The sequence below is a fragment of the Ranitomeya variabilis genome, chromosome 7 (assembly GCF_051348905.1).
Source record: "Ranitomeya variabilis isolate aRanVar5 chromosome 7, aRanVar5.hap1, whole genome shotgun sequence".
In the NCBI taxonomy this organism is placed as follows: domain Eukaryota; kingdom Metazoa; phylum Chordata; class Amphibia; order Anura; family Dendrobatidae; genus Ranitomeya; species Ranitomeya variabilis.
Window position 1 is genome coordinate 2,709,432 of NC_135238.1, and position 24,191 is coordinate 2,733,622.

A 24,191-nucleotide genomic window follows, 5' to 3' on the forward strand; every position below is an offset into this window, starting at 1 on the left:
TAGCAGGGGCCTCTACTTTTCACCACGCTAACCCCCTTTCTTTTTTTTTCTGCTCACAGGTCACACTTACTTTTTCAAGGGCGCAGAGTATTGGAAGTTTCAAGATGGGAATGTGGAGGCCGAGCCTGGTTACCCCCGCAGCATTGCCATGAACTGGATGTACTGTGCAGCAGCAGCTCCTCCAGAACCTACCCAGGAACCGGGAAGACGAGACCAAAGAGACTGCAATTGCCCATGTGCTGGGAACAGCTCTGCTCTTCTGCCTGCCGCGTTTTGGTTCATTGTGGCACTCATGCCTACTCTGCTGCTTGGCACACTTTAGAAAGACACAGCCAAGCAGGGACTAGCTCCGCTGAACCAGAGACTACAGCCACCTACATCTTGTACAGGGATTGGCTTTGCCTAAACTTTTATTGACAGAAAGAATTCTTGCTGTACAGATTACAAAAAAAAAGGAAAAGACAAAATGAATACAACAGAAGTTTCACTGATTCAATTCACTTCTATGCAGCACAAAAGAGGGAAGGAGTCACGCTGGGCGGCCTCACCGAACTCCAGAGGGGAAAGAGTCACGCTGGGCGCCGTTCACCAAGCTCCGGAGGGGAAGGAGTCACGCTGGGCGGCCTCACCGAACTCCAGAGGGGAAAAAGTCACGCTGGGCGCCGTTCACCAAGCTCCGGAGGGGAAGGAGTCACGCTGGGTGGCCTCGCCAAGCTCCGGAGGGGAAAGAGTCACGCTGAGCGCCGTCACCAAGCTCCGGAGGGGAAGGAGTCACGCTGGGCGCAGTCATCAAGCTCCAGAGGGGAAGGAGTCACGCTGGGCAGAGTCACCAAGCTCCAGAGGGGAAGGAGACACGCTGGGTGACCTCGCCAAGCTCCGGAGGGGAAAGGGTCACGCTGGGCAGTGTCACCTTCATGGAGCGGTAGTGTTGCTAAGCTTCGTAGGGGAAAGCGTAAAGCTGGGCACAAAGCTTTGGAGAAGTCGCCTGGTTTAAGTCTGTGCTGATGACAGATTCACATTATCCAGTCACAGACGACTCCGGCCATATCCCGCCCTCACATCGGAGCACCGCCAGTAGTCTTTACAGTTACTCAAACTTCCCCCAAAAAAGAAGTTTATTTGCAGTCACCGTGGAATCGAAAAATAAAATCCTTAAAACATTTCTTTGCGAGATGAAAGAGCAAAAGGTCCGACATTCAGGGCGACCTAACAAGAGAGGACAATAGTCAACAACACGCAATGAGCTTCCCTCCCCCATGTGTCTCCAAAGCTCAGGGCCGACATTAGGACATTCAGACTATTTTATTTTACTGCTAAATATAAGATATGAAATAAAGGAAGCTCTTTACACATTGTCACTTTCTTTAAAGACCACATCAGAGCAGCAGTGTGAGGAGCCACAGTTACCTGGAGGACCTCCGACGTGAGTGCCAGGAGTCGGGAGACTCTCTCCTACGTTTTCTGTTGGGGGAGCTGTGGCTTCTTCTGGCATCGCAATCCCTAAAAAAAGTCATAATAAGCCTATACATGGTGGACAGAGGTCCTTTCGAGTGATGCGGTATGGTAACGTACCTTCTGCGAGGTGGAAGGGGAGAGCGTTGTCGCTCAGCAGGAGAATAGCTCAGGGAGCGGGAATCTCTCAGGGAGTCTATGGGTTTACGGGGACTCCGTGATCTGGAAATGCAGAGAGTGTGTGGTTATGGAGATGGGTCACTACAGTGCGAGCATTGACCAGTACTGCGGTAGACTAGAGCGTCCATCTGCCACACTCACCTCCTGGCTGGCAAAGCCCCCTTTTTGCTGCTAGGCTTATGAGAAGATGAGGAGGATGAAGATGAGGAAGAGGAAGATGATGTGTTGGACGAGGAGCTTGATGAAGAAGATGACGATGAGGAAGATGATGTGCTTGAGCTTCGGGATCTTCGCAGCTCCTTCTGAAGCACAGGATCCTCCTTTGTCTCAGCTAGTGAAGGCGAACCAGAGATCCTGATGGGTTACAAGGCAGAAAAGCAAAGAATTGAGGAAACGCAACATGACTGCCCATCTTTAAGACAAAGAGGTCCAAAGATTGGAGACTGATCAATAGACCACTCATTTCCTGTGCGGTGGGAAAGATGTGATGGGCCAAGCCCTAATAGCACTATGCAAAGTAGCATCACTCACAAAGTCAAATCTGTGGACATCGCAGGCTGCGGGAGAGAGCCAAAGACATGCCGGCCTCGGAGGAGAGCCGGCTACTGTCAGATACGCTCCTTACTGGAGTCATTCCCTGTAGAAACAGTCCATCTAAAAGAAGATGACATTAATGGAGGATGGGGCATATGGTTTCAAGACCCCTCGGTCCCCTGCTCCTTCCAGACTCCATTAAGGACATGTTGAAATTTAACACGTCAGATACAATCTCCCTCAGGACATCAGCTAAATGAAGACTGCCGGGATATTGTATGGCCGGCTGGTCCCCATGGGTCTGCACATTTGTTTGTCTAGTGTGAATGGTGATCTTGACTCAGCAGGCTAAGTATGGAGGGGATATCCTAGATGACTATGCTGCCACACAGTGAAATACTGTGCAGTGCCTTGAGAAAGTCTTCACACCACGTGAACTTTTCCACATTACACACAAACCGAACTGTATTTTATTGGGATTTTATGTGGTAACACAAAGTAGCAAGTATTTGTGAAATGTAAAGGAAATGATACAGGGTTTTCCGAATATTGTGAAAACATAAATCTGACAATTGTGAGGAGCATTAGTATTCAGCCCCCTGTAGTCAGTTTCTCCTAAATAAAATCCTGAGTGACCAATTGCCCCCAGAAATCACATAATTGGTACATTGCGTCCCCCTGGGTGTTATCTCTCCTCTGTAGAACTACAGCTGCTTTGTGAAGGCCTCAGAGGTTTGTGTGAGAAGATTAGGGATCAAGCAGCATCATAAAAACCAAGGAGCCCACCAGACAGGTCAGGGATAAAATGGAAATAAAACGTAACCCAGCACTCAACTTAGCGGTGATGAAAACAAAGAAGATAATCTTCTTTGTTTTCATCACCGCTAAGTTGAGTGCTGGGTTACGTTTTATTGCTATTATGGTTTGGGAACCTACCCAGGCACCACTACGTTAGTTGTGCACACGACGTTCGTACCACAGGGATAAAATGGAGACTGGGGGGTAGGTGGGTTTAGAAGCGTGGAGACCCCGGGGGGCAGCGCTGAAAATATTGAGGCGTCACAGAAACTGCATGGATTTGTCAATAAAAGATAAGGGATGGCATGTTTATAATTGTCCATCAGTAACCATAGAAACGGCCGACTAAGGCTACTTTCACACTAGCGTCGGGCTCGGCCCGTCGCAGTACGTCGGGCAGAGGTCACCGACGCTAGCGTTGTCTCCGCCGCACAACGGGGGCAGCGGATGCATTTTTCCAGCGCATCCGCTGCCCCATTGTGAGGTGCGGGGAAGTGCGGGGAGGTGGGGGCGGAGTTCCGGCCACGCATGCGCGGTCGGAAAAAGCAGACCGTCAGGAGCAAAAAAAACGTTACATGTAACGTTTTTTGCTCCCGGCGGACCGCCACAACACGGCGCAACCGTCTCACGACGGTTGCGACGTGTGGCAATCCGTCGCAATGCGTCGCTAATGTTAGTCAATGGAGAAAAAACGCATCCTGCAAGCACTTTTGCAGGATGCGTCTTTTCTGCAAAACGACGCATTGTGACAGATTGCAGTTAACGCTAGTGTGAAAGTAGCCTAAAAGAGAAAAATAATGGTGGGAAAATGTGAAAACCAAAGTGTGTCAGGCTCAAAACTTACGACCACAACTGTAGTTGGAAAAATGCATCATTAAGACGTTCATGATAAAACAACCACTTTCTTATAAAAGCAGCACGATCCTGTCCACAGGTTGTGTCCCGTTCTGCAGTTCCGCTCCACTGAAGCAAATGCAGTGAACAAAGAGCTGAAGATATAACCCATGGGCAGGTGCAGTGCTGTTCATGTACTGCTAATCCTGAACAAGACCTTTAAGAAAACGCCATGTACATCGCTCTAGCCTGTATAATACACTAATACCAACCTCTCCTTTTTAGAGGGGGCTTCAGCAGCTGGTGAGGGTTTTGGGGGGCTTGAATCAGAATATGACTGTGATGAAGAGCTCCTTTGCAGTCTACTCTGCTTATTTGAGGAAACGTTTTGTCCATCTTGCTGTGACGACTCATTTACTTGTCCTAGAGATAGAGAGTTTTCACCACAGATATTTTCTTTAGCACATTCGGCCACTGCTCTTTGGCCAGAGCTCATTAGCATTTTGGAGTCCACTTTGGCATAGTCATCTCCATGCCCAGGGATTGGAGGTTTGTCTTGAACATGTTGAGGTGCGAGGAGCTCTGCAGACCCAGCCAGTTCCATTTCACTGGTCTCTCTGTGTGGAGAAGGATTTCTCCTACTTGCAGAGGCTTCCCTTTTATCAGAAGACTCATCCTGGTCTTGGAAGGAGTTCTCAGGATTCTCAACTTGTGACAGAATTGGGGACTTTTGTAAACTCTCTTGGATAGCCATACATGGACTGGCTGAAGGTTTAGGACTGGCAGCCCGTATATTAGCAGTTCTTGTAGGTGAGCTCCTTTGGGGTTGTACAGATTTACTAACTGATGGAGATGTGGATGGTCTAAGCTGCCTAGGGGCTTGAGACTGTTCTCCATCTGAGGATGATGAACGGCTGCGTCTACTAGCTGCTCTGCCACTTTGTGAATTCTTATATCTGTCAGAAGATTTGGACCGTGCTCTTCTCTCAAACGACCGAGACTTCCTCCACGGTGACCTAAGTGTCTTCCGTCTGGAGGAAGTGGATCGGTCCTGACGATAACCATGAGGCTTATCACGTCTGTATGGTGATCGAGATCTCCTTTTTGGGGAAGTTCTGGAATTACCTCGATGGGAGTACCGATAAGAATCATATCTTGAGGGTGATCTTGATCTCCCTTTCCAAGGTGGGGATCTAGAATGACCACGACGAGAACGCCATGAACGGTCAAGGTGTGAACGAGAACCTGAGCGCCGCCTTCTTGGTGACAAAGGAGATCTGCCACGTCCCCATCTTCTACGATTTTGCCAAGATGGTGACCGCCTTGAAGATGATCGTGAGCGATTTCTATGCGAGTATCTGTCTGTCCTAGACCTTGAACGAGACCTAAATGCACGAGGTGGTGTTCTTCCTCTTTGTCTTGGGGGTGTTTTTGACCTGCCTTTCTGAACAGGTGACCGTGATAGAGATCTTTTTCTCTGTGGCTCTCTTCCAGAGGCGTGTGAGAAGTCTCTGTTATTTACTGATGACCTAGATGAAGAGCGTGACCGGGCTAGTCTGTCTTTCTCTCGAACAGAACCATATCTTGAAGATTTGTGCCTCATGGAGTCAGGAGATTTCTCCCTTTCAGGAGATGCAATGCGCCGTATTGGTGGCAGATCTGGCACAGTAACGTTTTGAGGAGTTGCCAGCTCTTCTGAAGAGCTGCTTTCACTTGAGGAGTCAGAACTGCTGTCCTCTGAAGAGGAACCCGAGCTGCTACGTTTTGATGTTAGGGACTTGGGACTTTTATGTGTACTAGGTGAGGAGGACTTTTTTCTAAGTGCATCAGTATGTTCTGGCCTCATTGCTTCACTACTTTCACACTGCACATTAGATTGCATATCTGCTAACAGAGTATTGTCACTAGCTGTGAGCAGGGGCATGCAGGAGATATTTGGTTTATCAGGCGATTCTGGATAACTTCTTTTTCCAGGCTTACATTCTTCAATTACTTGGCAAACAGAAATATCAGGAGCAATTGGAGATGCAACTGGGCTTCTGGTTGTTTTTGAAGAAGAGCAGTCTATATTTGTGGTGTCCCCAAGAACCTCTGGGAAACCAACTTTATTCAGATTGGGTGAGGTTGTCTCATCCATGGACACTGGAGAAGTACATTTGTCATGAGGCATACCCACATGTGCTAATGGAGATTTTGACCCACTTCTGGGTCCCATACCAACAGAGATTTCAGAAAGAAGCTCACATGTTTCAGATGGTCTGTCGCTTTGTAAGGAATCTAAAGGTGTACAAGGGGGAGAGCTGGTTGTATCCTGATCAAGATTTGTGTTTATTCTCTTTGAAATTGGGGAAGTCACAATTTGCACAGGTGAATCATTAGATTCCTCGTCATCTTCAGAAGACGAAGAGGATGAGGAGGAAGAGGTTGATGAAGATGATGAAGAGGAAGATGATGAAGAGGAGGATGATGAAGTTGTTGAGGAACTTGATTTTCTTCTCTTGGTTCTCTTTTGAATTGCTTGTGCTGAAGACTTAGCATCTTTCGGTGGGCCTGCTTGTTCGCCAGAGATCACAGATTCTGGTGCATTATCTTCCTTTACATTAGTTTCTGAATTCCTCAGAGGAGAGGAGCTATGGGGCTGGTCTTCCAGCTTATCCTTTGATAGTTTTAGCACAGTTGCTTTGGAGTCTGTTCCATTCATCTCTGTGTGTAATGACATTATAGATAAGCTCTCTGCTTGAGTTGCACACTCTTTGTCAGAAACATGCTGTTCTTGTGGAGCACTCATGGTTTCAGAGAATTCAGCTTTTTCTGAAGAACACAATTTACGGGTATACTCTTTGATGGGAGAATTCACAAGCTCCTTAGAATACAAACCAGTTTTGTAAGAATGAGTCTTCAATTTTCCTTCGTGTTCTGAAGACGAACAATGTGAAGACTTTGCCTCACTTTCAGAGGCTCTAGGTTTATGTTCAGATATTTCAGGTTTAGAATCACTATCTGATGATCCAGAAGTTATTTTTCGTGGTGGGGTTATGGATGCACATTCAGGTGATCTTGAAGAATACTTTTCGGTACGCACAGGTCTACTTTCATGCTCGTGCGAGGGCTCATTTTTGAGGGATGGCCTTTTGTATTCTCTTTCAGATGATCTATAATCATGTCTTCTCTCAGACTGTGGGACATCAGACTCTTGTTCCGATCTCGAATTACCATGTTGTGACACCCTTGACTCTGCCTCATGTTCTGGTGATTTAGCGCTATGATTTTTGCCATGAATTGATACTAGGTTAGACTTTGATGATGTATGAGAACCTGACCTATGATCAGAATGCTGGACTGATGAAAACCTGGAACCTGTCTTACTTGGAGGTCTGGATCCAGATGGTCTTTCAGGTGATGATTCGGAAGTTTCTTTATGTTTGAATGGTTTTAACCTAGATTCTCCTTCAGAGGACAGTGAGCTGGATCTGGATTTTGAGTGTTTACTTCTAGGTTGTCGCTCAGGAGAGGAATATGAGCTTTCGCTTAACGTTGGTTCGTCTTTAGTCTGCTTTTCAGAAGATGACTTTTGACTCACTCGTGGTGCCACTTTACTCTGGATCCGACATTCTGGAGATGACCTGGGGCTCTTTCTAGGTGAAGGTATACTGCTGAATTGATTTTCCAGAGAGGATTCTGAACTTGTTCTAGTCAATTGTACTTTACTTCTTTGCTTCCTTTCTGGAGAGGACTCAGAACTAGTTGGAGCATGTTTCTGTCTATTAGGCTGCCTTTCAGGAGAAGATTCAGAGCTAGCTTTAGACTGTGGGGAACTTAACATTTTGTGATTTTTAGAGAATTGTTTGAGCCCTGGTTTAGTCAGTTTAGATGAAGGAGTAGCTGAAGTTAATTCCAAACGCTGCTTATTTTTAGATGACAATTCAGCATCAAAAATATTAGGCCTGATTTTAGACAGTCGGGATCCATCGTTTCGTTCAGATGATGAATCAGAACTTCGGAGGCGGTGTGATTTCATCTTTTGGCCAGAAGTTCTACGGGGCGAATCATGTTTATTTTTAAGTTCTCGACTCGAATGACCTCTGGTTTGCTTTTGCTCATATTCAGATGGCTCTTTGCTGTTTGAAGAGCTTCTACTTGAGCCAGATCTCATTTTTTGTGCAGCTCTCTTTGATGTGCACTCATTTTTTGATGTTTGATGTTCTGGAGACGATTCTGAGTCACCACTATGATAAGTCTTTGATTTAGCTGAACGATCAAGAGATGATCTCGAATCAAGATTTTGTAGTAATATTTTGGTGTGTTTGTGCTGCCTCGTGCTTTCAGAAGACTGGCTGTGTACTGTAGACTTGGATGACTTCCCATGGGACGATTCTCTAGATTTTGATCTGAACCCAGAAGACACAACCCTCTTGTGCAAACCTCTAGATCTTCTTTCACTCGCTTTCTCATTAATGGGAGAAATTTCCTTAGGTGAACGGCTTCTGTTGGATCGTGGAGAAACTGGTGATCGTGACACAGTTTTCTCACGGGAAGACTTATTTCGTGAAACTTTTTCTTGAGCTATTCTTTGCTTAGAATATCCAGAATGGCCTCCTCTGGATTTTGGGGAAGAACTAGATCTTTTACTGGAATTCAACTTCTTTTCATGTTTCCTGGTTTGTGGTGAAGGTGACCTCGATATCCTCATCACTCTCATCTTTACAGGGGACCGCGATCTGGACACAGACCTTTTTGAGCAATTTCTTGAAGACTGATTTTTTTGCACTGGAGATCTTGAACGTGAAGATGATCTCCCCTTTGATGATTGGCTTCTGTGTCTTGTTTTGGGAGAAGTAGTCTTTTGGACAGAAGTTTGTTGCTTAGGAGACAATGATCTGGATTTTGCTCTCTTTCTTGGTGTTCGTGAACGAGATTTATTCTTTGTGTAAGAATTTGGACTAGGACTACAAGATTTTGAAGCCATACGCATGTCTGGAGGGGTCCTTTGATAACGCAATGACGAAGGTGACCTTTCTTTACGACAAGACGACCTAATTCGCTTCCGGTCCGGTTTATATGCCAAGGTGTTCCTTTGATTTACAGAAGGGGAACGTGACCTTATCTTGTGGGATACTGGGGAGCATGTGCGAGATCGTCCACTTCTATTAGACCGAGAACGTGACCTCTCATCCCTTTCAGGAGAAACTGAACTTCTGTGCTTCGCTTCAGACCGAGTGTGTGAACTTGCCTCGTTCCTGGACGAAGATGTGCATCTCTTCTTCAGATGGTCCGATACAGCCTTATCATATTTTTGAGTTGTGGAGCGTTTATCACCATAGGGAGATCTATCTTTTTCACGGTAGTGCTGCACATGTGTACGTGATGAAGGTCTCTCTCTGTGAGAGGATTTTGATGATTCTCTACGTGGAGAAGTAGGTGAATGTGCTTTTCTTGGCGATTTTCTTGACATTTTATTTTTGGGACTTTTTGGAGGAGAAATTGATGGGGATCTGGCTTTGCTTTTAGTGGTCACGGCCTGTCCCTTCCTTGGTGGACTCTCAGAAGGTGATCGAATAGTTTTTTGGGATGATAATCTGCGTTCTCTCCGAGGACTACACGACACGCTTCTTCGTGACAATCGACCCTGATCTGGTCGTTGTCCAGGAGAAGATTTTTTGGGAACAGCAGACTTGGCAGTCTTCCTTTCTGTATCTTTTTCTGTTTTGGAAGATGTATTTTCTTTGACATATGCGCGAGACTTCTGCATACTCTTACTAACCAACTCTCTATCAGACATTTCACTTTCTGAGGACGATGAAGACGATGATGATGACGATGATGAAGAAGACGACGACGACGACGATGACCCTTTAGTTTTTGAAGATTTGTCAGGTGCTGGTTGAGTTTTTTTCTTTGCATCCAATTTCCCTTCACTTGAATCATTTCTAGATTTGGGTTTTGGAGACCCCTTTTCTAGAGATAGACTTCGGTCCGTCCTTAGGGATTTAGACTGCCGTTTGTGGGTAGCTGGCGATCTCCGATGCTCAGGTGAAGCAATCCTGTGCGGCTTATCTCTGTCTCTCTCTTTAGGGTGGTGATCCTTTGGACTGTCATGTCGGCGCCTCTTTTGTGGGATTGGGCTTGATCCTGGTGAGGTGTCAAGTGCCGCAGCACTACGCCTGTCCCTCGGTTTAGTATCCCTTTTAGTAGCCTCTGGAACAACTCGGGCATCCTTTGATCTTCTAGGAGAGAACGAAGATGAGCGATCTCTGCTATTTCTCTCATTCCTAGAGTCTCTCTGAAATAAAATAAAAAATAAAAAAAATAAGAGTGGACACCCATATAGGGCAGAAATGAGACGTGTGGCATTTTATGACACAACAGATCTGATTGATATACAGCAGCCAAACATTGTTTTAGATTCCATGTACTTACATTTCTAGGGTGGCTCAATGGCTGTGGGCTCGGGCCTCGATCATTCCTCCGCTCACGTGAGGAGCTGACTGATCTCTGCCTTTCTGGGTTGTTCACATGACCACGTTTTTCACCTTTACATTTTTGTACATTATCCCTGGACCTGGAGGTACCAAGGTAAGGTGTAAGAACAGCTAAATTACCGTCACAAAAAGCAAAACATGTGTACAGTACCTGCTGGGTGAGGTCACATTGGACGACAAGGAAGATGCCCGCTGTGGGGACACACTCGGGGACCTGGAGAGGAGGAAAAGAGGAAGGATGTACAGCTATACAAGAGACAAAGGCAACGCTGCCCTGCTCCAGAACCTCACACTGTACATAATCAGACCCTCGGCAGCCACTATTCTATCTCCCTGAGCACCCACTGTCCACCATCGTCTCCCTGCCGGACCCTGTCACTCTATACTGCTCCCTCCATAAACATCCTCCCGGCAGTGATCATCCCACCCATAACCAAACACCATACATAACCTCCTGCCACCTCTTACGCCCCAACAACCTATAATAACCCCCCCAACCCCACCCAAGACAACTCAGTGAAGATCAGCTCTGAATCGGTGGCTGTCATCACCTTCTTTGTTTTCTCTCTTTATTTCTTCGTTTGCTTTTTGGAGTAGAAGACCTAGAAATACATAGAGAACAAGAAACTACAGCGCACATAGCTCAGACCCCCACAACCTGCGGACCAGAGGCCACAAAAGAACACAGCCGAGACCAGACCCATCCCCACATGACACTGTCCAGTGGCCCCCAACCCGCCACCCCATACACCACAAACCCCAGATCTGTTCTCACCTGTCCTTTCTCTTAGAATTTGATGAAGACCTGGGAAGCAATGACACCAAAGATTACAAAGAGGATAGCCCCACATATACACGGCAATATACACAGAGGACAGCCCCATATATACACAGAGGATATTAAAAAAAAAATATATATATGTGTGTGTGTGTGTGTGTGTGTGTGTGTGTGTGTGTGTGTGTGTGTGTGTGTGTGTGTGTGTGTGTGTGTGTGTGTGTGTATATACACACACACACACACAGCAGTACATGAACACAGGATAGCCCTATACGCAGCAGTATATAAAGACACAAGCACTATACACGGCATTTTATACTGGATCGTGCTATATAGGTCTTTACACAGGGAGCATCTGGAAACATTAGCCAACACATGGCTAGGCGTAGTATGGCTAGGCGTAGTGTAGAGCCGAACGGTGACAGACCTATGTTTGCGGGACTTGGACTTCTTCTCCTTGTGGCCAGGGGAGCGACTGTGGGACCTGGGGAAGGACAGGAAAGATTATTCCGAAACCTGGATCACCCTGGAGTCCATGCAAAGATCTGACATGGAAACAATTGAGGAGCAAGTAATATGCCATACTGCAGAAAATAAGCCCTCACCAGACCCAAAAACAGTCCACATGGGCAGCCACAGTACATCAGTCTGGACCCCAGGAAGGGTCGATCACGACTGCGGGGATAACTATTAAGTACAGTAAAATGGAATAAATCTGGACTGCGACTACAGTGCAAGCACAAGTCACCCACAAAGCCCCCGCATCCCCCCAGCACCGACGACCCCACACAAGGCCCTGGACATTATCGGCCTCCACATCTCCCCCAACACTGACCCCCCATGAGGCTCTAGACATTACCGGCCACGATCTTTCTTCTTTTTCTTCTTTTTGTGTTTGCTGGGAGATGGAGACCGGGAACCTTCTGTGTCTGCAACAAAGCTGAGGAGACCAGAAACACTCGATCAGGTATAGATGAAGTATGAGCCGTGCAAGCTGCTGAGAACTGCAGCACAGCACATGAACACTGCTCTGGGGCAGAGGACGCAGCTCCAAAGTGTAGCATAACCCATGGGATGCCGTTCGAAAACACCGTCCTGGCTAGGATCACAACGCCCACGGGACAAGTGCTGACTCACCTGTAGGACTTCTGCTGCTCCTGCTGCTTGGCTGCTGCTCTGCGGTTGGGATCAAAGCTGCTCCCGTCCACGTAGCTGTCACTGATACCGAATGCTGCGCGGAGACGCTCATTCTTCTTCTCATTCGCTTCAGCGAGCTGATGAGTCTCCGAGGAACTGCAACAGAGGAAGAGTGAAAAAGAAGCCAGCGGCAGGCAACCCCGGCCAGCGGCAGGCAACCCCGGCCAGCGGCAGGCAACCCCGGCCAGCGGCAGGCAACCCCGGCCAGCGGCAGGCAACCCCGGCCAGCGGCAGGCAACCCCGGCCAGCGGCAGGCAACCCCGGCCATACTTAGTCTTCGGCTTGTCATCGTCCTTCTGTGTGGTCAGATCTTTCTCCTGCAGCATCAGCCTGAAGGTGGCCACCTTCTCCAGGATCTCCGCCTCGCTGTACCTAAGGAGAATACTGTCACTATCAGCAATTGTTGCCACAGACCCCCTGCCCGCATCCCTGACTCAAGCTGTTGTCAGACCCGTCTCACCCCTGCTCCTCCATCATCTCCTCCAGCTCCAGACACTTCAGCTCCACCTTCCTCTTGCGCTCATGGTCCAGAATCTCTTGGTTTGGCTTCTTAACCAGGAGAGACTCCAGCTTCTTCAGCTCCTCCTCCGATTTGTAGTCGGTCCGGTCCTTCTTGTGGCGGACGGATGAGAGATTGCGCTGCACATATCCATTAGTACCGCTGCCCCGCGGGGTAGGAAGGCCGATGCCATTATACATTGTGCCGGAGGGAGGAGGCCTACAGCGAGAAGAAAATAATATTAGCAGCTCTAGCAAAAATGAAGAGACCACTACGGAATGTTCAGCTTGTCTCATTGTTCTCTTTATATTATTGAATAAAATGTAAATTGTTCTTTTATTCTATAAACTACTGACGTCTCCGAAGTTCCAAGCAGTACATTTTGTATTTATTTTCTGAAAATGAGAAATGGTCAAAATACCAAAAAAATGCATTGTAGACCTCAAATAATGCAAAAAACAGGTTCATAATCATTTAGACACAACAAAACTAATGTTTTATCTCCGGAAGAGTTCAGAAATCAATATTGTGTGCTGGTGCCCGCACCCCTACAGCCACCGCTAACGCCCACACCCCTACAGCCACCGCTGGCGCCCGCACCCCTACCCCTACAGCCACCGCTGGTGCCCGCACCCCTACAGCCACCGCTAACGCCCACACCCCTACAGCCACCGCTGGCGCCCGCACCCCTACAGCCACCGGCTAACGCCCGCACCCCTACAGCCACCGCTAACGCCCACACCCCTACAGCCACCGCTGGCGCCCGCACCCCTACAGCCACCGCTGGCGCCCGCACCCCTACAGCCACCGCTGGCGCCCGCACCCCTACAGCCACCGCTGGCGCCCGCACCCCTACAGCCACCGGCTAACGCCCGCACCCCTACAGCCACCGCTAACGCCCGCACCCCTACAGCCACCGCTAACGCCCACACCCCTACAGCCACCGCTGGCGCCCGCACCCCTACAGCCACCGCTGGCGCCCGCACCCCTACAGCCACCGCTAACGCCCACACCCCTACAGCCACCGCTAACGCCCACACCCTTACAGAGACCTCCAGAGACACCACTGCCCCCAGGAAATAAGAGCAGCAATGTGTGAACTGCAGCAAGAAAATGCCAGACTGAGGCAGGAGATAGAAAAGCTGAAACCACCGACCCCTGGACATCTGAGCCAGGAGGGGGCTACGGATAGGAGGAGTGCAGAGGACATGACCTCCACTGGCCAGAAGGCTGACAGGCCTAATAACCTCAATATGGAGGAACCGGAGTCTAATAAAAGGGAGACAGAAATAAGACCCATAGCAGAGAGAAGAGAACCTGCTACCAGCACAATCTCCAGCACAGACCCCCATCAGCAGCCACATCACCCATCCACAACGTCACAAAGTCCTGATACCGTCCTCATAATGGACTCAAATGGGAAATACCTAAATATACGGCGACTATTCCCAGGAAAAAGGGTCAATAAAATCCGCTGTGCAACTATTGAGCAGGTGACAGCGGTCATCAATAATCCATGATTTACCAACCCAAACCATATCATTATACACACCGGCACAATCTACCAGACCAGCACCAGCAGATCTCAGGACAACTGACCCAACTAGCAAGGACGGCACAACTAAAATTCCCTGACAGCAAAATCATTCTGTCATCTCTGCTCCCAAGAAAGGATATATCCAGCCACATCATCCAGAACATCAACGCGGACCTAACTGCAAGAATGAAATCTGTGCCAGGAGTGATTCTGGCACAACATCCCTCCATAAATCACCATCACCTGTATGACAGCAAACACCTGAATAAACTAGGGGTCAGCCTTCTGGCCAAAGAGCTGAAGGACATTGTACTGAACAGGGACCCTAGGCCTGAATCCAACACCAACCACAATCTCATGGAAAGACCCTCAACAATGCAAAGGCAGGAAGCCACAACTATATCTAAGGAAGCTGGAAACAAACACCCTCACCCAAAATCTGACCATCAGAGGAAGAGACCACCATGGAGGAAACCACAGAACTCACAGAGAGACCTACAGAACAGAGGCATCCAGAGCAGAGATATACAGAGCAGAGACATGGAGGAGATAAGGACATTGTGCAGGAAACTAATGTGACTGGATGGAACATCATTACTAAACCAGTCAGATATCTGGTGTGTCCTACACAGCCACACTCATTACAAGGTATACACACACAAGTGAGAAATAAAAAATGACTTCACTTAAAGTTAGCAGCTGGAACATCCAAGGCCTGAACACCTCGGTGTTTGGATGTAAAACAAATGACCCAGATTTTATACAAAGACTGAAAAACATAGACATTCAGATTCTCCTAGAAACATGGACCAGGGCCGAAAATGAATCCCTGGTGCCCATCGGATACAGGGAAATCTGTGTCCCTGCCCTAAAAAATAAGAACATTAAACAGGGCCGCTGCTCAAGAGGAATATTGATCTGGCATAAAGAAGAGCTCCACCAGTACATCAAACCGGTGAAGAGAGGAGACAGCCACATATGGTTTAGAATCAGCAGCTCCATCCTCACCGCTCAGTCTGATTGCTATGTCTGCGCCATCTATATACCACCACCAGAGTCCCCCTACTTCAATCCAGAGGGCTTTGAGATCTTACAAGGAGAAGCCGCCCATTATCAGACCCTAGGCAAAGTTATCATCGGAGACCTCAACGCAAGAACTGGGAGAGAAAAAGACTTTCTGACCACGGATGGAAACACCTACATTCTTGGTGCAGAGACTGACAGCCATGACTCAGTACACATGGAGAGAAACAGCTACGACAGTACAGTCAACAAAAGTGGCAAAAAGATCTTGAACCTATGTAGAAGTTTAGGACTTCATATTCTTAATGGTCGCACCAAGGGAGACTCCCTAGGAAGATACACATTAAACTCCCATGTAGGAAGGAGTGTAGTAGACTACGCCATTACAGATATGGACATGGAAAATATCGGCGGCTTCATAGTCACCCCAAACACGCACCTGTCAGATCACAGCCAACTTCTTCTGTACATAAAATCTACAGAGAAACCATCGGCACAAAAGCCTCAGCAGAGCGGCCTCTTCAACCTGCCTCCATCCTATAAATGGTCCAAGACGTCGGCAATAAAATATCAAGAGGCTCCCAGCAGACACAGAATACAGCGGATGCTCCACCACTTCTACAACTACGAGTACAAGCCTAACCCAGAAGGAGTGAACCAAGCTACAAAAGACCTCAACGATATATTCTACACCATGGCCGAACTGTCCGACCTGAAAAAAGTCAACTACAGTCATGGCCAAAAGTAATCACACCCCTGCAATTCTGTCAGATAATACTCAGTTTCTTCCTGAAAATGATTGCAAACACGAATTCTTTGGTATTATTATCTTCATTTAATTTGTCTTAAATGAAAAAACACAAAAGAGAATGAAGCAAAAAGCAAAACATTGATCATTTCACACAAAACTCCAAAAATGGGCCAGACAAAAGTATTGGCACCCTCAGCCTAATACTTGGTTGCACAACCTTTAGCCAAAATAACTGCGACCAACCACTACCGGTAACCATCAATGAGTTTCTTACAATGCTCTGCTGGAATTTTAGACCTTTCTTCTTTGGCAAACTGCTCCAGGTCCCCGATATTTGAAGGGTGCCTTCTCCAAACTGCCATTCTTAGATCTCTCCACAGGTGTTCTATGGGATTCAGGGCTGGACTCATTGCTGGCCACCTTAGAAGTCTCCAGTGCTTTCTCTCAAACCATTTTCTAGTGCTTTTGAAGTGTGTTTTGGGTCATTGTCCTGCTGGAAGACCCATGACCTCTGAGGGAGACCCAGCTTTCTCACACTGGGCCCTACATTATGCTGCAAAATTTGTTGGTAGTCTTTAGACTTCATAAAGCCATGCACACGGTCAAGCAGTCCAGTGTCAGAGGCAGCAAAGCAACCCCAAAACATCAGGGAACCTCCACCATGTTTGACTGTAGGGACCGTGTTCTTTTCTTTGAATGCCTCTTTTTTTCTCCTGTAAAGATGCCTTTGCCCAAAAAGCTCTACTTTTGTCTCATCTGACCAGAGAACATTCTTCCAAAACGTTTTAGGCCTTTTCAGGTAAGTTTTGGCAAACTCCAGCCTGGCTTTTTTATGTCTCGGGGTAAGAAGTGGGGTCTTCCTGGGTCTCCTACCGTACAGTCCCTTTTCATTCAGACGCCGACGGATAGTAAGGGTTGACACTGTTGTACCCTCGGACTGCAGGGCAGCTTGAACTTGTTTGGATGTTAGTCGAGGTTCTTTATCCAACATCCGCACAATCTTGCATTGAAATCTCTTGTCAATTTTTCTTTTCCGTCCACATCTAGGGAGGTTAGCCACGGTGCCATGGGCTTTACACTTCTTGATGACACTGCGCACGGTAGACACAGGAACATTCAGGTCTTTGGAGATGGACTTGTAGCCTTGAGATTGCTCATGCTTCCTCACAATTTGGTTTCTCAAGTCCTCAGACAGTTCTTTGGTCTTCTTTCTTTTCTCCATGCTCAATGTGGTACACACAAGGACACAGGACAGAGGTTGAGTCAACTTTAATCCATGTCAACTGGCTGCAAGTGTGATTTAGTTATTGCCAACACCTGATAGGTGCCACAGGTAAGTTACAGGGGCTGTTAATTACACTAATTAGAGAAGCATCACATGATTTTTCGAACAGTGCCAATACTTTTGTCCACCCCCTTTTTTATGTTTGGTGTGAAATTATATCCAATTTGGCTTTAGAACAATTCTTTTTGTGTTTTTTCATTTAAGACCAATGAAGATAATAACAAAGAATTTGTGTTTCCAATCATTTTCAGGAAGAAACTGAGAGTTATCTGACAGAATTGCAGGGGTGTGAATACTTTTCGCCATGACTGTATAAAAGGCCAAAAGAAAAACAGACCAATGGTTGGTTCGACAGAGAATGTAAAGCCATACGGAAGACCCCGAGAACAGCCGCAAACAAGAAACACAGAGACCCCAACCATCCGGGTCTGAGGGAAGCCTACGACACCATACAAAGGCAATACAAAGCCATCCTCAGGAGGAAGAAATAGAGTTACATCTCCACTATATATACTGTGATAATACACGAGGACTGTACATTATATATACTGTGTGATAATACACGAGGACTGTACATTCTATATATACTGTGATAATACACGAGGACTGTACATTATATATATACTGTGATAATACACGAGGACTGTACATTATATATATATACTGTGTGATAATACACGAGGACTGTACATTATATATATATACTGTGTGATAATACACGAGGACTGTACATTATATATACTGTGTGATAATACACGAGGACTGTACATTCTATATATACTGTGATAATACACGAGGACTGTACATTATATATATACTGTGATAATACACGAGGACTGTACATTATATATATACTGTGTGATAATACACGAGGACTGTACATTATATATATACTGTGTGATAATACACGAGGACTGTACATTATATATATACTGTGATAATACACGAGGACTGTACATTATATATATATACTGTGTGATAATACACGAGGACTGTACATTATATATATATACTGTGTGATAATACACGAGGACTGTACATTATATATATATACACTGTGTGATAATACACGAGGACTGTACATTATATATACTGTGTGATAATACACGAGGACTGTACATTATATATATACTGTGATAATACACGAGGACTGTACATTATATATATACACTGTGTGATAATACACGAGGACTGTACATTCTATATATACTGTGTGATAATACACGAGGACTGTACATTCTATATATACTGTGATAATACACGAGGACTGTACATTATATATACTGTGATAATACACGAGGACTGTACATTATATATACTGTGATAATACACGAGGACTGTACATTATATATACTGTGTGATAATACACGAGGACTGTACATTATATATATATACACTGATAATACACGAGGACTGTACATTATATATACTGTGATAATACACGAGGACTGTACATTCTATATACAGTGTGATAATACACGAGGACTGTACATTATATATATATACTGTGATAATACACGAGGACTGTACATTCTATATATACTGTGAGATAATACATGAGGACTGTACATTATATATATACACTGATAATACACGAGGACTGTACATTATATATATATACACTGATAATACACGAGGACTGTACATTATATATATACTGTGTGATGATACACGAGGACTGTACATTCTATATATATATACTGTGATAATACACGAGGACTGTACATTATATATACACTGATAATACACGAGGACTGTACATTCTATATATATATACTGTGATAATACACGAGGACTGTACATTATATATACACTGATAATACACGAGGACTGTACATTCTATATATATATATATATATATATATATATATATATATATATATATATACTGTGTGATAATACACGAGGACTGTACATTCTATATATATATATATATATATATATATACTGTGTGATAATACACGAGGACTGTACATTATATATATATATATATATACTGTGATAATACACGAGGACTGTACATTATATATATATATATATATATATATATATATATACTGTGTGATAATACACGAGGTCTGTACATTATATATATATATACTGTGATAATACACGAGGACTGTACATTATATATATACTGTGATAATACACGAGGACTGTACATTATATATATATATATACTGTGTGATAATACACGAGGACTGTACATTATATATATATATATATATATATATATATATATACTGTGATAATACACGAGGACTGTACATTATATATATATATACTGCGATAATACACGAGGACTGTACATTCTATATATACTGTGTGATAATACACGAGGACTGTACATTATATACTGTGATAATACACGAGGACTGTACATTATATATACTGTGTGATAATACACGAGGACTGTACATTATATATATATATATACACTGATAATACACGAGGACTGTACATTATATATATATACACTGATAATACACGAGGACTGTACATTCTATATATACTGTGATAATACACGAGGACTGTACATTCTATATATACTGTGATAATACACGAGGACTGTACATTATATATATATACTGTGATAATACACGAGGACTGTACATTATATATACTGTGATAATACACGAGGACTGTACATTATATATATATACTGTGATAATACACGAGGACTGTACATTATATATATACTGTGATAATACACGAGGACTGTACATTATATATATACTGTGTGATAATACACGAGGACTGTACATTATATATATACACTGTGATAATACACGAGGACTGTACATTATATATATACACTGTGATAATACACGAGGACTGTACATTATATATATACACTGATAATACACGAGGACTGTACATTCTATATATATACTGTGATAATACACGAGGACTGTACATTATATATATACTGTGATAATACACGAGGACTGTACATTATATATATATATACTGTGTGATAATACACGAGGACTGTACATTATATATATACTGTGATAATACACGAGGACTGTACATTATATATATACACTGTGATAATACACGAGGACTGTACATTCTCTATATATACTGTGTGATAATACACGAGGACTGTACATTCTATATATATACTGTGTGATAATACACGAGGACTGTACATTCTATATATACTGTGTGATAATACACGAGGACTGTACATTATATATATACTGTGAGATAATACACGAGGACTGTACATTCTATATATATACTGTGTGATAATACACGAGGACTGTACATTCTATATATATACTGTGTGATAATACACGAGGACTGTACATTCTATATATATACTGTGTGATAATACACGAGGACTGTACATTCTATATATACTGTGTGATAATACACGAGGACTGTACATTATATATATACTGTGTGATAATACACGAGGACTGTACATTCTATATACAGTGTGATAATACACGAGGACTGTACATTATATATATACACTGTGATAATACACGAGGACTGTACATTATATATATATATATACTGTGATAATACACGAGGACTGTACATTATATATATACTGTGATAATACACGAGGACTGTACATTATATATATACTGTGATAATACACGAGGACTGTACATTATATATATATACTGTGATAATACACGAGGACTGTACATTATATATATATACTGTGTGATAATACACGAGGACTGTACATTATATATATACTGTGTGATAATACACGAGGACTGTACATTATATATATACTGTGATAATACACGAGGACTGTACATTATATATATACTGTGTGATAATACACGAGGACTGTACATTATATATATATACTGTGTGATAATACACGAGGACTGTACATTATATATACTGTGATAATACACGAGGACTGTACATTATATATACAGTGTGATAATACACGAGGACTGTACATTATATATATACACTGTGATAATACATGAGGACTGTACATTATATATATACTGTGTGATAATACACGAGGACTGTACATTATATATATACTGTGTGACAATACACGAGGACTGTACATTATATATATATACTGTGATAATACACGAGGACTGTACATTATATATATACTGTGTGATAATACACGAGGACTGTACATTATATATATACTGTGTGATAATACACGAGGACTGTACATTATATATATATATATATATATATATATATACTGTGATAATACATGAGGACTGTACATTATATATATACTGTGTGATAATACACGAGGACTGTACATTATATATATACTGTGTGATAATACACGAGGACTGTACATTATATATATACTGTGTGATAATACACGAGGACTGTACATTATATATATACTGTGTGATAATACACGAGGACTGTACATTATATATATATACTGTGTGATAATACACGAGGACTGTACATTATATATATACTGTGAGATAATACACGAGGACTGTACATTATATATATATATATATATATATATATATATATATACTGTGATAATACACGAGGACTGTACATTATATATATATACTGTGTGATAATACACGAGGACTGTACATTATATATATACTGTGAGATAATACACGAGGACTGTACATTATATATATATATACTGTGTGATAATACACGAGGACTGTACATTATATATATACTGTGTGATAATACACGAGGACTGTACATTATATATATATACTGTGTGATAATACACGAGGACTGTACATTATATATATACTGTGAGATAATACACGAGGACTGTACATTATATATATATATATATATATATATATACTGTGATAATACACGAGGACTGTACATTATATATATATACTGTGTGATAATACACGAGGACTGTACATTATATATATACTGTGAGATAATACACGAGGACTGTACATTATATATATACTGTGAGATAATACACGAGGACTGTACATTATATATATACTGTGTGATAATACACGAGGACTGTACATTATATATATATACTGTGTGATAATACACGAGGACTGTACATTATATATATACTGTGAGATAATACACGAGGACTGTACATTATATATATATATACTGTGATAATACACGAGGACTGTACATTATATATATATACTGTGTGATAATACACGAGGACTGTACATTATATATATACTGTGTGATAATACACGAGGACTGTACATTATATATATATACTGTGTGATAATACACGAGGACTGTACATTATATATATACTGTGAGATAATACACGAGGACTGTACATTATATATATATATATATATATATATATATATATATATATATACTGTGATAATACACGAGGACTGTACATTATATATATATACTGTGTGATAATACACGAGGACTGTACATTATATATATATATATATATATATATATATATATATATATATATACTGTGATAATACACGAGGACTGTACATTATATATATATACTGTGTGATAATACACGAGGACTGTACATTATATATATACTGTGAGATAATACACGAGGACTGTACATTATATATATATATATATATATATACTGTGATAATACACGAGGACTGTACATTATATATATATACTGTGATAATACACGAGGACTGTACATTATATATATATATATATATATATATATATATATACTGTGATAATACACGAGGACTGTACATTATATATATATACTGTGATAATACACGAGGACTGTACATTATATATATACACTGATAATACACGAGGACTGTACATTATATATATATATATATATATATATATATATATATATATATATACTGTGATAATACACGAGGACTGTACATTATATATATATACTGTGATAATACACGAGGACTGTACATTATATATATATATATATATATATATATATATATATATACTGTGATAATACACGAGGACTGTACATTATATATATATACTGTGATAATACACGAGGACTGTACATTATATATATACACTGATAATACACGAGGACTGTACATTATATATATATATATATATATATATATATATATATATATACTGTGATAATACACGAGGACTGTACATTATATATATATACTGTGATAATACACGAGGACTGTACATTATATATATATATATATATATATATATATATATATATATATACTGTGATAATACACGAGGACTGTACATTATATATATATACTGTGATAATACACGAGGACTGTACATTATATATATACACTGATAATACACGAGGACTGTACATTATATATATATATATATATATATATATATATATATATATATACTGTGATAATACACGAGGACTGTACATTATATATATACACTGATAATACACGAGGACTGTACATTATATATATACTGTGATAATACACGAGGACTGTACATTATATATATATATATATACTGTGTGATAATACGCGAGGACTGTACATTATATATATACTGTGTGATAATACACGAGGACTGTACATTATATATATCTATACTGTGTGATAATACACGAGGACTGTACATTATATATATACACTGTGTGATAATACACGAGGACTGTACATTCTATATATATATATATATATACACTGTGTGGTGACATACGGGCCGCTCGGGCGGGTGACGCGCAGCACCGCGGACCTATAACTACAACTTTCCTGTACCTGGCTCCGGTACGGACCCTCCGGCCGCGGGTGTCTCGGCTCCGGTTTCCCGCCCTCCGGTTCCGCGGTCTCGGCCTAGATGCACGAAATCTCCGCTGCGACACCGAGCTCGGCGTGTGCTGCACGTAACGTCCGCCCTGCGTCTGTCTCGCGTCTGCACGTCAGGTGACGCTGGGGGC

The 24,191-nt window shown here is 42.7% G+C and overlaps 2 protein-coding genes across 3 annotated transcripts in view; one reads left to right on the forward strand and one right to left on the reverse strand.

Moving 5' to 3' along the window:
• The window catches only part of MMP25 (matrix metallopeptidase 25), a 37,146-nt gene extending 36,685 nt beyond the window's left edge, over positions 1-461 (forward strand). The window contains exon 10 of the mRNA XM_077273658.1: positions 60-461. Coding sequence (XP_077129773.1) covers positions 60-322 — 263 coding nt within the window. The 3' untranslated portion in view covers positions 323-461. The remainder of the gene's footprint in view (positions 1-59) is intronic.
• SRRM2 (serine/arginine repetitive matrix 2) lies at positions 382-24,166 on the reverse strand. 2 transcript variants are annotated; one of them, XM_077273655.1, is made up of 15 exons: positions 24,013-24,166; positions 12,713-12,970; positions 12,523-12,624; positions 12,193-12,348; positions 11,915-11,995; positions 11,483-11,539; positions 11,053-11,082; positions 10,829-10,879; positions 10,429-10,491; positions 10,216-10,357; positions 4,071-10,078; positions 1,774-1,986; positions 1,573-1,674; positions 1,408-1,500; positions 382-1,206 (listed from the first exon to the last, which is right to left on the reverse strand). In XM_077273655.1, exons 2-15 carry the CDS (start codon positions 12,949-12,951, stop codon positions 1,197-1,199), a joined length of 7,347 nt encoding a protein of 2,448 aa, XP_077129770.1. In that variant the 5' UTR covers positions 12,952-12,970; positions 24,013-24,166; the 3' UTR covers positions 382-1,196. The 2 variants fall into 2 exon arrangements, with proteins under 2 accessions (XP_077129770.1, XP_077129772.1); XM_077273657.1 differs by lacking the exon at positions 10,829-10,879.
• Between the last annotated feature and the right edge of the window lie 25 nt (positions 24,167-24,191).